The sequence below is a fragment of the Anopheles aquasalis genome, chromosome 3, assembly GCF_943734665.1.
Source record: "Anopheles aquasalis chromosome 3, idAnoAquaMG_Q_19, whole genome shotgun sequence".
Lineage (NCBI taxonomy): Eukaryota > Metazoa > Arthropoda > Insecta > Diptera > Culicidae > Anopheles > Anopheles aquasalis.
In genome coordinates, this window is record NC_064878.1 from 64,266,042 (window position 1) to 64,278,968 (window position 12,927).

The window sequence follows — 12,927 nt, forward strand, 5'->3', positions numbered from 1 at the left end:
TCTGTATGGTGACGTTACAAGGGATACACTACGAAGGCGATAAATTATCGCCCATTCCTTCCATCCTAGGCCTCGGTATTTCGTATTCAACGCACGCAGTACACGCCAATTTGGGATCGGGCGCTTGTAGAATGGGGCCACAAACATCATATATTGTTACGCGAAAAGGTTCACTACAGAAGCAGGGAGCCGTAGTTGCTCCGGGATTAAGAAGGTGAGGACATTTATCATACTCGCCTCGCCCTCTTCGTTTTATGAATATCTTTCTGCACATTGTACCTTAAGCAAAAATCGTAATATTAACTAAACCAATGCATCAGGATTTAGTTTTCCGTTATATCTTCATGTCCCATGGCGTGCTGGCGTTATGAGGCCCGCTTTCACCCAGTTGCTACCTGCACCGTGATGACCGTGTCATGAGTAAACCTGAGCGCACAATAGCGAGCGTTTCGTGGGCGCTTAATCTGCTTACAAAACAATTTAAGCTTATACCTTGCCACTCCCTGGTCCTATATGTTATCAGCTTACGGAGGCCCACGACGACTGGTGCAGCTGCAGCTGCTCGAGGGCGTAACATGTTTACGCTTCTCGCACTCGGTCGGACCAGGGCTCGAGCACTCCGATAAGTGTAGGCAGCGTGCGCTGTGCTGCATTCAATTACCATGAGCTCGCACTCGGTTGGATTGAATTCTCCGAATTCGGGGCCTAAGATTAGACGTGGCTGTTGAGCCAAATAATGGCGGGATTGTCCAACTATTTACGAACTAATCGGACAGTCTGGTGTGGTCCGATGGTACCGAGCAGCAGCTGAGCTAGTAGATTGGTTGTCAGCGAGAATGAATTCCTCCCGATTGGTTAAGTCTGCAGCACGCGGTGGTATCGTGTCCCTAACCTAGCCCAACGTTGCTTCAGAAGTTGCTGAATGAATGACTCACTGATAGCTATCGCTAGCTAGCTGCTTAGACTGCATCACCAACGAAAGGGCAACGGTAGCGTGGCTAAACGCACGGACCAGACAGCACCACCATCATCACTTTTCGTTATCACGCGCGTTACATTCGTGACGGAAAAAGACAGAGAGAGATGAGGAGGGTTTCGGGAGGAAGGTGAGAGTTTCTTATCACTACGCCACCGTGCTCTGTCCTGCCTGGCTGGCCGGCTGTCGGAGATCTGATGATGACCTCACGAGCGAACGATTCGATTAGCGCAACGCTATGGGGACCGCTGCCGTGAACCTGCGAAGTGAAGGACCGCAACAACGTGAAGGTGTCAGATCTCGCGGCTCACGATCATCAAGATCGCGATCGCGTCGGGTCAATGGACGCCAATCGGAACTGAGGCAAGACAGCCCCTGACTTTCCGGTAGTAACCAGTGAAATCAAACCGTCCTTCGTCCGGTTGCACCCTTATCGGCAACTAACACCACCACATTTGCTTCTCAGTTCCAGTTCCTTCACCTCCTGGCTTGGCGCCGTTGGTCTTTCCCACATTCCACTGGCCTGGCAGAATTGCCTCAACAGGTCAAAGTGACCTAGAAAGGTGTTTCTGACGATGCTTTCGAACGGAAGCAACAGAACGGAGGTCTCGGTATCGAATGGACACTCCATGGTCTCCATGGGAATTGGAACGATGGTTTCTAGCCTGCTGTCATTCCCGTGGGTACCCGTCAGCTGTGACACTTTCAACCTCCTCCACCCTCGCGCATTCACCCGCTTCTGTGGGAGGAGAGGGTTCCACTTGTTGATTGATGTGGCGACCTTTTCACTCCGCAGTTTATCCTTTCTTTGTGTGTGTCCGTGGGTGTTTGTTTGTTGTTCGTCCCAGTGGTTGATTTCGTGCGCTACAAACCGTGCTTGTCAAGTGCTTTATCCCTTATCGTTCGATGACTCGATGAGTTTGCGAAATGCTACACAATTCGACTCGTTGGACGAGCTGTCAGGGTGGGAAGGGTGAAAGGTGCTGTTCAAAAAGGAAAATTTAGTCCCGCCTTTCGGGCTATCAGCATGTGCTGTGTGTTGAAGGCCCGGTAACCTTGAGTCAATGTCACCCGTTATCGCTTAACCTGAGAGCAGAAGCTTTCTTCTTCTTTATCGTTGAATTGTCCCCAATTTAAATACTCTTATTGACATCAAGACAAACAAACGCATGCACGAAAAGAGTATTAACCCAGCAGTGTGTTCCTTCGGTGGATCATCTGTTCGCTTTCTCAGCGCGCTAGAACATCTTTCAAGTTCCCTTGGAGTGGAGCTCCAAATCCTCTACTTTAGACGCGCCAGGAATCAAGGCAGTAGCATGCAAACAGCATACCGTACCGTCTATTAAAACTCCATCCATCATTGATTGCTATCGGATGCCGCGGCACGCCATACGACGGTCACACAACGGGCTCAAGGTGAAGGCAAGGCAAGGTAGCGAGTGGAATGGAAGACCATCGCAGCGAGCAACAGGTCACGGGGTGGATGGAGTGTGGGTTGCGTTGAGTGAGAGCCACCGCATCATCGATCCTCGGTCCGCGCGAAGTCCTAGGCCAACAAATCATGGCCGACCACAATAGCCGGAAGAGCGAACGGTGGAGGTCCTTTCGGTTAATGGGGCTCCATGGAAGTTGATAAACACGCACGCGTTCCTAGCGGTGCCATGGGTACCAGGTGGTGGCGGTTGTAAGCAACTGGCCTAGCATATGGCCTAGTTAACCTCTGGCCCACCGACACATAGAAAGCTCGCATGAGGTTCTTTCTTTGTTCCTCGGCGTCTCGAGTGTTGCGTATTGCGCGAGGAGTTATGGTTTACTTTACTCCCAGTAACGATTGATTGTTTGCTGCAGCACGTGAAGTCCTTTGTGGCAAACCAGGCCTCCTTTCGCGTGTTTTATTGTAATTTCTGAGAATATCCAAGCAAAACAAGAATTTATTACTTTCGTACTTTGCAATTGTCCTACATCACCTGCAGTTTTCATTTGTGATGAGGATATTGGACAGAAAGAGAATCTAAAGTTGTTAATGCACGAGGTCATTCATAGCAAATGCTATTGTCCTCGATATCCCCACAATCGCCTGTTGCATTTAGCCGAGCTAATTAGCGACGGCCCGAGGTGTAGTTGAGGACAATATTTACCTTCCAGCGTTGGCGACTAAACTGCCAGCGAGCAAACAAACCTACGCTTCCAGTCACTAACTAATTCTGTTTTTTTTTTGCTCTCTTCTTTCAGCACCCAACAGCGCCAAGGGACTGCAGCTGCGGTCGGAAGTACTCTACCGTCTGCAGCACTATCAGAGTGCACTGGCCGACGCGGACAGTGCCATCAAATGCCATCCCCTGTCGCATAAGGTAAGCACATCGACATCATCATCATCATCATCACCAACGTCTCGAAACGGAATCAAGGCCGATGCCAACGAAAAACGTGATGTGACGCTGATGCGCGGCGCTGATGTAACTCAGAAATCGGAAAAACGAATTTTCACAGCTCGCAGCTCACGGCGCTCGCGGCTGCCACGTTTTCGTGAAGCCCACTCCGTCCCGTTCTGTGCGTTTTTTTTTTTTGCATTTTTCTCGGGCCCCGGGCAGCATGTGCCGGTACTGGCACATGCCACGGATGACCTTCCGACACGACGGCCCGCTTCCGGAGAGGAGAAAAAGACGCCACCCCCCCCCCCCCCCCCCCCCCCGCGGGTTCTGGGTGACATAACGTTTCGTTTCAAAAATCGTGTGACGGTAATTTAATATTGATGCAGCGTAACGACGAGTGCGCGGGAGTGCCACTACTACTGGGGCCCTTCAGCGAGTCTCGATCACTCAGTGATCCCCCCACTCCACCAGAACTGCCACCAACACGTGCGTACAGTGATGGGGCTAATTTTAGGGCTCGCGATTGAGTCGCACCCCAGCATCGAGAATGCGTTAGGTAATGGCCTCTCCTCTCCAGTCGGTCGACGACGATGCTGACGATGGCGACGAATCAATGGAGAAGCTCGTGTTACGGAGGTACTTTTGGGGCACGTTTCGTGTCGGTGTCGAGCTGGAACTATGCTGGATTACGTAGCACGAGGAACGGCAATGATGCAATGCAACCGCTGGCTCCCTCGCTCGGTCCAGGGGTACTCGGTCGGTTTTTTGGACTGCATGTGACCGGCCAAGCACGTGCTGGACTGATTGGTTCGTGGTTCGTCGGAGCGGAAATCACAAGACCAACAACGGTAGCCCTCCGAATGTGGAGCCTTTGTCGCTGTGACGCACAGCACCATCGTCGGCATCTGCTGGCGAGTGAGATTGCTTATGCAGTCCATTCGATGAGATGCCAAAAAGGGAGGGGACTCGAGTATGCAAAGCGAGTTTCAAACTCTAGATCAGTCGGGGCTTAGCCTTGTTTGCGTTGTGAGCACGGGCTGGACGGCCATTTCGCTTTGATTTGTTGTTGTCGCTATCGACACGTGGCGCTCTAGTTCTATTCGCAATACACTCAAATACTCTGCTGGTTAAGTAGAGAGGGATACTAATCGCTGTTCCTGTCTCTCTTCACAGGCTTACTACTGCAGGGCACTATCGCTTTCTGCTCTACAGCGACACGAAGACGCAATCGTGGCACGCTGTCTCTCACTGTTCCTGGATCGCCAATCGGTCGGTGTGCCGGATGAGCTCAAATCGGAGCTACTACAAGTAAGTTAAAGCGCAAAAAAAAACAAACCCCAAGAGTGCACCTAACTAACCACCAAATTGTCCTCTCTCCCGCAGGATCTTCAGCAACTCTTTGCACCCTCGACGAGGTCCGCCATCGTACGATCCCCGACGGTCGATCCACTCGCCACGATCTTCGACAGTTCCTACGAGCTGATGGCAGGTTGCCGGAAGCGGCGCCACCATCGGCCACTGCTCGCACCACAACGGCGCAAAGCGAAGAAACAATTCGTCACCCTGCGTCAGGCGGATTTCGATGGGGACCATTCCGATTACGGTGACGTCGGTGAGGACTACCTGAGCGCTGGGAGTCTTCTGTTCGACTACATGGACGATCCGTTCTGTGAATCCGTGGAAGAACCACCAACGCGGCGGCATCACCACCAGCGACAACACCGCAGTCACCACCGGAGGCGTAGGAAAGTGGACGCCGGAGGACGTGGCCATGGTTCGAGTCTCGAGGAGCAACAACCGGAGTTGAGCGAGACGCAGGAAGGACTGCGAGTAGCGGACCAGCACCTGCGGGACCACCGGTACCATCAGCAGGTTGATTGTGGCGAGCATGACATTCCCATCCCGGTGAACGGCCAGAAGAGGCTGCGCTCGTTGCTGGATCGCATCGATTGCGAGCTGGAGGCGGTACGGTGGGGTGACATGACACCGGTCCGGTTACCGGTCAATCCGGCCCTGATCGAACCGTCGGACTTTGACTGCGTGCTGTGCGGCCGGATGCTCTGGCGTCCGGTAGTGACACCGTGCGGTCACACCTACTGCTGGGTAAGTGAAGCATCGCGTCCAATGGCTGCGACAGCGATTAACCTCTCCCTTTCTGGTCTGCAGGTTTGTCTCGACCGTTGTATGGACTACTCTTCCTCCTGTCCGCTCTGTATGGCACCGTTGGTGGAGCAGTTCCGGCATCATCTCAGCTCCGCGGGCACCGTGGCCCAACAAAGCGCCACCAGCGGTGGTAGTGATGTAGCGCGAGGGACAACCCCGGGCAGCAGTACCCCAACCGCAAACCTGATCTCACTGGCGAAGCGAAAGATGACGCGCTTCGTCGATCTCGCCATGCAGCGCTTCATCCCGGAGGCGTATGAGAGGCGCCAGCAGCAGGAACAGGACCGTGAACCAACCGTACCGGTCTTCATCTGCACTACCGCTTTCCCCTCGGTCCCGTGCCCACTGTTCGTCTACGAACAACGGTACCGGTTGATGGTACGGCGTGCGATCGAAAGTGGTGAACGACAGTTTGGCATTGCACTCCCAACGGCCAACAGTCGCCAGCGGTACGTCGAGTATGGGACGATGCTGGACATACGGGACTGTGTGCAGCTCGGTGATGGTTGCTCCATCCTGTCGACCGTCGGTGGTCGGCGGTTTCGTGTAGTGGCACGCCACGAGAAGGACGGTTACGATACGGCCAATGTGGAGTTTTTCGAGGACGAGAAACTGGCCGTCGTCACTGAGGATGGTGAGGCGGAGGAGCGACTCCAATCGGTCCGGGAGCTGCACGAGAAGGTGCTACTGAAGGCGATCGGTTGGCACCAGAGCCTCCCGGAGACGATTCGGTGCGAAATCTTCAAGAGTTTCGGCAAAATGCCGGACCTGGAGGATAACTGGGAGGATGTGGCCGATGGGCCGGCGTGGGCCTGGTGGATCATCGCCATACTGCCGCTCAACGATAAGCTCAAGGTAAGAGAGATCCTATAGCGTGCCTCTAAACCGTTACTAACGCGTCATGTGCTGGGTCTGCAGGTTGACATCCTTTCGACGACCAGCCTCGAGAAGCGGTTGCGTGCCATCGACAAGACGCTGAACCTGGAGTCGGCCCAACAGAAGCGCCAGCGATCGGTGTGCGTGGCAATGGCCACGACCGGCGCTACGACCGCCTGCTGTGAAGGACTATCATCGACGCAACAGTGCCAGGCACTTGACTGTTGCCTGCGAGAAAGAACTACCTCAAGCGTTCATAATCACCACGATGCCGAGCGGCGAGAGATGTTGACGCCGAATCCGCACCACCATCTGCATCACCATCATCACCACCACCACCATCATCATCATCATCATCACCACCACCATCACCATCCTCTGAGCTCGGCCGGGGACGAGTACCTGCTGTAGGAGAATCAGCTCAGTGACGCCAACCCCCGTCGGTATTCTTACTCTCTTCCCCACACAAAATGGTGGCACGGCCAGATCTCATCGATCGATGCTGTGCATCTCGCTCGTGCGCAGTCATCATCGGACCGGCAGTCATCCGCTCGCCCTCTCCCTCCGCTTTGTATGCTGTAGCCGCGGTGCAGACGCGGAACAATCGCGTGTCTATTATGTAATAATCGATCTTAATCCTTACAACAACAACAAAAAAAACTCAATCGAAACGCAACCGATGGATCAATAGTCAGTCAGGCGTCAGGCGGTGGACGGAGGCAGAGCTGCGGGACCTTCAGGACATTTGCGGTGTTCTCCAGCGTCCTTTTTGTGATGATGATGATGATGATGCGAGATTTTCTGTGGGAATGTTGGAAGATTGTTTGTGGAAAAACAGAGGGGCAAGGGTGGTACAAGTACAAGACTCCGGGACCCAGGGTGATGTCCAGATGCATTTCAGATTTTTGGGGGTAAGAATGTGATTGTGATTTGGGGCGGCGCACGATTTGATGCGGGCGAGCGCGGTGGACCTCGGTGTCCAGTATATCCCGTAATATCCGTTAAGCAAATCAAGCTTTAATGATTGTAATATTCCAAAACGCCAAATGACTTTTTTCCAACCACCACACCACATCTTCACTCAAAATCAATGATCCAGCGGAATAACGTTCCGGATTTTTTCTTTTTTACTCAAGTCAAGTCTTCTAACGGATCTTCTGCATCGCTCGAATGCTGAATGATCTCGCTTTCGCGATTCTCGCTCTCAACTCTCTAGCCTCTAGCTGTTCCTTCCTTCTATCCACCGTGAACACCACACAAAACAGCGTTTCCTTCCGGTTTTCTCCTTTCTAGAACATACCATTTGTATCGCTTTTTGGCCGGCTCGGGCACTTGGTACAGAGCACGCCATCATCGCGCTCCGCGTTACCGCCAAACAAACGAGCACGCGGGGGCAAGCGCGGACGAAAATAAATGATTAAGCAAACATATTAAACGGTTTTTCTTTATTCTTCCATTCTATGACACCGTTTCTGCTTCCCCGTTTCCGCTCTCTTATCCTCTTATCCTTCGAGAGTCTACATTTATCTCGATATAGGGCAACATTTAACCTGCTTAGCGAACACGTATGTAACCAATCAACTCGCCTGCTCAGGACAAATCTATTATTACCGCAAGAAGCAGTTCTCTGTAATTCGTCTGTAACGATCTTCACCTAATTCCTGTTTACTGTCTCAAATTGTTCTCCTCTACGCTTGTATATGCACCCCTCGACCATGTATATCGAACGTTTTTGCGTGTTTTTCTCCAAATTTTCCGCATGCACCTTTCCACCCTGAACGGGTTTCTTCTTCCCTACTCTTTCTACCTTCCAAATTATAATCCACTTCCTAGTTGTACTACTCGCGGGTTTGACTAATGTTAGATACAGCCACACACTAAACAGAACAAAAAATTACACCAAGTGCATGAGCATAAGCTAGGAAGCGGTAAAGCGGAACCACGACATTACTCACGCACAAACTACCGAAGAATGCTGAGAATGGCCCACAGTTCCAACCAGTTCCTGGACAGTCATTAGAGTTAATCGAGGCGTGTAGAGAAAGATGCAAAGAAATGGATGGATAATGAGAAAGAAAAGAACCGACGGAGAAGAGGGAGAGCGATGCTGTGAGAATGTGAGGACAATCTTCCAAATGGTGACCAAATGAAACAAACGAAACAAACACAAAACGTACAGTGCAACGCAAACAACGGTTTTCTCAAAACGGAAGAGTGTTTCTCTCCGATTCCTGAACAATCATTCAAGCCACATATAACGCGACACCAGAAAGGGATTTGCTTCAAAAGATCACCTCTTCTTCTTGGTGTAGCCATAGATGTCAAAGAAGGGTCACGCCGTGAAGCGCTAAGGAAGCTGCACGAATGCGGCAGAAAGCAAAAAAAAGGACAAAGGTAGCTTAGGTCATGCTCCAAACAATCAACAGAATCAGAATTGCCATTATTTTCGTTTCATTATTACTCCAATTCCCTTTCCATTAGGGTTCCTCATAATTTGGTTTTCAAAAGCGACGTGAAGTTAATTGGTAAATAGCATAAAAACATGGAAAGATGTTCATCGTAGTAGACCATCAAAATCCGAACTAACTGAGAGGTGTGTTTCCGTTCGTTTTGTGATTGTAGGATTACCAAACCAACTAGATGGCATTTGGAATGATGATGGTCGTATGGTTAGACGAGGGAGGAATATGTTTTGTGTGTCTGGAAACCCCTTCCCGGTAGTAAGCCATAGGCTAGAGAGATAGAAAATTCAATTCGTGGGACGTAAAACTAGAATCTAGGTATTTGTGGAACTTCACGCTAGCGCAGGGCACACATACACGCACACATACAAACAAACAAACTATCGACACGTGCTCGTGAGCACTAGGAAACAGAAGTAGGCAGAGACAGCTGGAGATGCCAATTCAAAGTGTCACATAGTATTAGCCGTAATTTATGCTGACCACTCCTACTACGGTGGGGGCACTGTGTGTGCATGTATATCAAAAGTTTCCTCTGTCATGCATCCCGGCCAGCGACGCAGGTAGCAAAAGGTAGTCACAGGAACCAGGGATCGACAGCAAACAGCCATAAAGCGTAGGTATTTAGACAACGATCGTGTCCGGTGACAGCGAAGCGTTCCGATTCGATTCGATTTTGTACAAAACCCTCTACCCTATCAGACACACTCCACTTGCATCGTTCCCGTGATAGCGTGATTTGAAAGGGGGTGATGGAAGAAATGGCCAAAAAGGGATCCCGCCAGCCAGACAGTAGCACAACATTACAGCCCTAGGAAAAAAGGCTGGTCGGGGCGATGGGAGCGATGCGCGAATGCACTTTAGCGATAGGCTAGGACACACAGAAGAGGCAGCAGGCGTGAAGGCAAGGGGAGGAAAAACAACAGTAAAACAAATCTTTTCTTTCCTCGCGCGTATCAACATGTGTGGGCAGAAGAATCACTTGATAGATCTTCAAACTATAATAAATAAAATGATCCATTTTTTCCAATGTAACTCGCAAAAGAGACTAGTGATGTATGTGTGTTTAACTCACTTGATTTGATGACTTGAAGAGTTCTTGATCTAACTTGCTTACTTCTCAGGTGCGACAAGCAATGAAATGCCACAGAACGGGCCTTCTACTGCTCGCGATCGTCGTCGTCGTCGCAGCGTTATTCCAGCATTTCCTTCGTTTATGTCGTTACCGCAGCTGCATCTCGATTTCAAACAACTTTGCCACACTTTTCAATCTGGACTAATTTGGTTGGAAATCACCGAGTTACTTTCTCTGCGTCTGCCCTTTTTCATTTGACTCATTTTATATCGACAGCGTTACTTAGATGAACAGAACTAACGCAACAGACTTCTTCTATGTCTACTTCGATGGAAACGCGCGGTAGCACAGGTGTTGTTAGTGCACAAGCGTACTACGACCTGCATGCGAGTTATGCTACCTGAATGCAAGCGCTGCATACTATGTGGCGTTCAAGTCGTTGCTGTGTTCAGTATTGTCTCGCATCACCGGTTTGAAGCCGGTTTCCGAACACTCGAACAATAAAAATTATGCTTCCTGCAACTGTGAATTGGGTTGAAGATCAATCAACATTTTTTTGGGTTCCTGCTAGTAAGTTTAACTTCAAAAAATGCTGCACTGGAATTGAAACTTATTTTTACTCAAATTTTCCGCCAGGAATATCCTGATGAACGTACATCATTTCTCTCATATGCACTGCAGGCTGCACAAAGCAGCAACAGCAAAACACCAACATAAGCCGCCTTCAAATGAATAATGATGTTTGTCTGGTTTTCTTGCCGATTGAAAAGCACCAGTAGCCCTACTCATTCACATGAGTTCAGTTCCAGCCAGGCCAGTGTGCTCCACTGCTCTACTGTTCCACTGACGATGTCGCTGCCGTTGTGACGTAATCATGTGCAGCGCAGCCCATTTCACGCCAGCATCGCACTGCTAACCTTTCGCAGGAGGCTGCGAACAAGAAGCTGACCATCACCATCCACCTGCCTGCGGCGTCTAAGGCAACGAACGGCAAGGGTGTGCGATCCAACTAACAGGTCCTGGTTTGGTTAGTTCAACGCCGAACCGGTGGACAGGCCTGTGACCCGAAAAGAGGCTCCGGTGAAAAACTGTGCCACAAACGGTGGTCGCCGGGGGAGCGAAAACCACCTCACTGATAAACGACACTCGCCGCTGCGATCGAATCGAGGGAAAGGGAAAGAGCAACGTGGAGAGAAAACGAAGAAGAAGGAAAAAAAACTAGAACGTCCTGCTGTTCGATCCCTGCTGCTGCTACTCTCTGCGGTGAAAGTCTCAAGGACAACATCCCTGGCCGAATCTAGTGGAACGCGGCAATCAATGTTGCGAATGTTGCAGAAGGGAACAGAAGGCGAAGGTAGATATGAAAGATTGCAAAAAATAAACGGGGACCTCGTTCGTGGTCAACCCCTTCTCCTTGCGCACGCGAATGTCGCGTTCCCGTTTGGCGTTGGTTTCGTTTTCTGGAGCCCGGTGAGCATGATCAGCAGCGGCCCAGGATTACTTAACGTATCGCACCCGACACAATTAAGGGGGCCACGTAAATGTACCGCACTCCAGTTAGCCGGCAGTGGCTGGGGAGATGTCAGGCCACACAAATTGGAGGACCGCGAATGTACGCGATTGCGTGAAAAGCTTGCTAATAACTAATCCACCCCAAAAAAAGACCGAAAAAACATTTGAAAACAAACACACAGGGCGTGCAGGGGATTTTTCCAAACCTTCCCTTTTGTGTGCAAATATGTTTGGAAGCCACGAGAGCCACTGCGGTCCCTGGTGTGGACGAAGTAGCCGTTTCTGCTTTCCCCCTTTTCCCATTTGGCACTTTGTTGAGGAGGCTTTGGTAGCAACAGAGACCGAGACCGAGAGAGAGAGAGAGAGATTGTGAGCGGACACCAGGGCACAGAAAGACATTGTCATGGCGCTGCTGGCGTGACATAATGTTGTCGAGCTTTCGCCCATGGACACCACGCAGTGCAATAGTCTAGAAGGAAATGATGACATGATGATGAGGGTGTAATTGCTGGCTAGAAAAACGCCGCACCGCGCACCACTGATCGTCGGGATCGTCTCGTCCGTCGCTGGTGCTTTCTCAAATCCGAAAAATTGTCGCGCATTTCTCTACGTTTTACGTCATTTCATGTGGACATCACTGGTCGTCGTTGTCGTCGTCGTCGTCGTCGTGGTGGTCGCTCAGTCGTTGCAGTTTGTTTTTGCTGTCGGTGCACAGGCAGCGAGCATAATGACTGCGAGCGTAGCGCTTGAGCGCGCGACTGTGCCCTTTATGGCCACAGTGGCCAAGGTTGACAAGCTCGCCGACGACGACGATCCCCCTAGCGGCGATTTACAGGGAACTCGGAATGCGAGGAAACATGTCGAAACATTAAGAAAGGATCTTTCCGATCCACCGATAAGCGATTGCGCGGTACATCCGCTACATAGTTATGATTGTCAGATCGGGGATTTAGATACAACGTACCATGGGCATCCAGCAACTGGTTTTCCAAGCGGACAATGAGTCAGCTCTCGATGGCCACGGTGACACATTCGATCGCGATGGACCAAGCAGTTGCTTAGTTGCAGAACATGATTACGGGGCATATTTACGATCCGGCAACTCGAGTTCTAAATCAATGCCCACGTGTATCTGTGTGTATTGTATAACCGAATCCAGTCCTGCTGCCGAGTCCGTCGGTGATTAATCTCCACGTGACCGCCACCATAAGGCAAAGGTAGCAGCTGCTGCAGCAACAGGCCCCTGGAGACCGGAGTGTTCAGCAAGCCAGTTCAACGGTGGAAGAAACTGACGTAGCTGAATGGTGGACCTCTGAACCATCTGGACACAGTCTTTGAAGTGTGCGACCCCCGAAACGGGTCACCATGGTCTGTTGTGTTCGGTTTTACTTTCGATTCTCGGTCACAGCTGTTTGGCTGCTGGTGCGCGTGTCACTCCGCCGGTTCACACTTCCTCATTTGGGCCTGGCCTGCGTGCGTCAACGTCAAAGA

General features: G+C 50.9%; 1 protein-coding gene across 7 annotated transcripts in view; it reads left to right on the forward strand.

The window, feature by feature from the left end:
* The window catches only part of LOC126577888 (uncharacterized), a 45,744-nt gene extending 37,931 nt beyond the window's left edge, over nt 1-7,813 (forward strand). For all 7 annotated transcript variants that reach the window (XM_050239904.1, XM_050239907.1, XM_050239909.1 and 4 more), the window contains exons 3-7: nt 3,209-3,327; nt 4,522-4,656; nt 4,732-5,451; nt 5,515-6,366; nt 6,430-7,813. In XM_050239904.1, the coding sequence (XP_050095861.1) occupies nt 3,209-3,327; nt 4,522-4,656; nt 4,732-5,451; nt 5,515-6,366; nt 6,430-6,798 (2,195 nt within the window). In that variant the 3' untranslated portion in view covers nt 6,799-7,813. The remainder of the gene's footprint in view (nt 1-3,208; nt 3,328-4,521; nt 4,657-4,731; nt 5,452-5,514; nt 6,367-6,429) is intronic.
* The last annotated feature ends 5,114 nt before the right edge of the window (nt 7,814-12,927 follow it).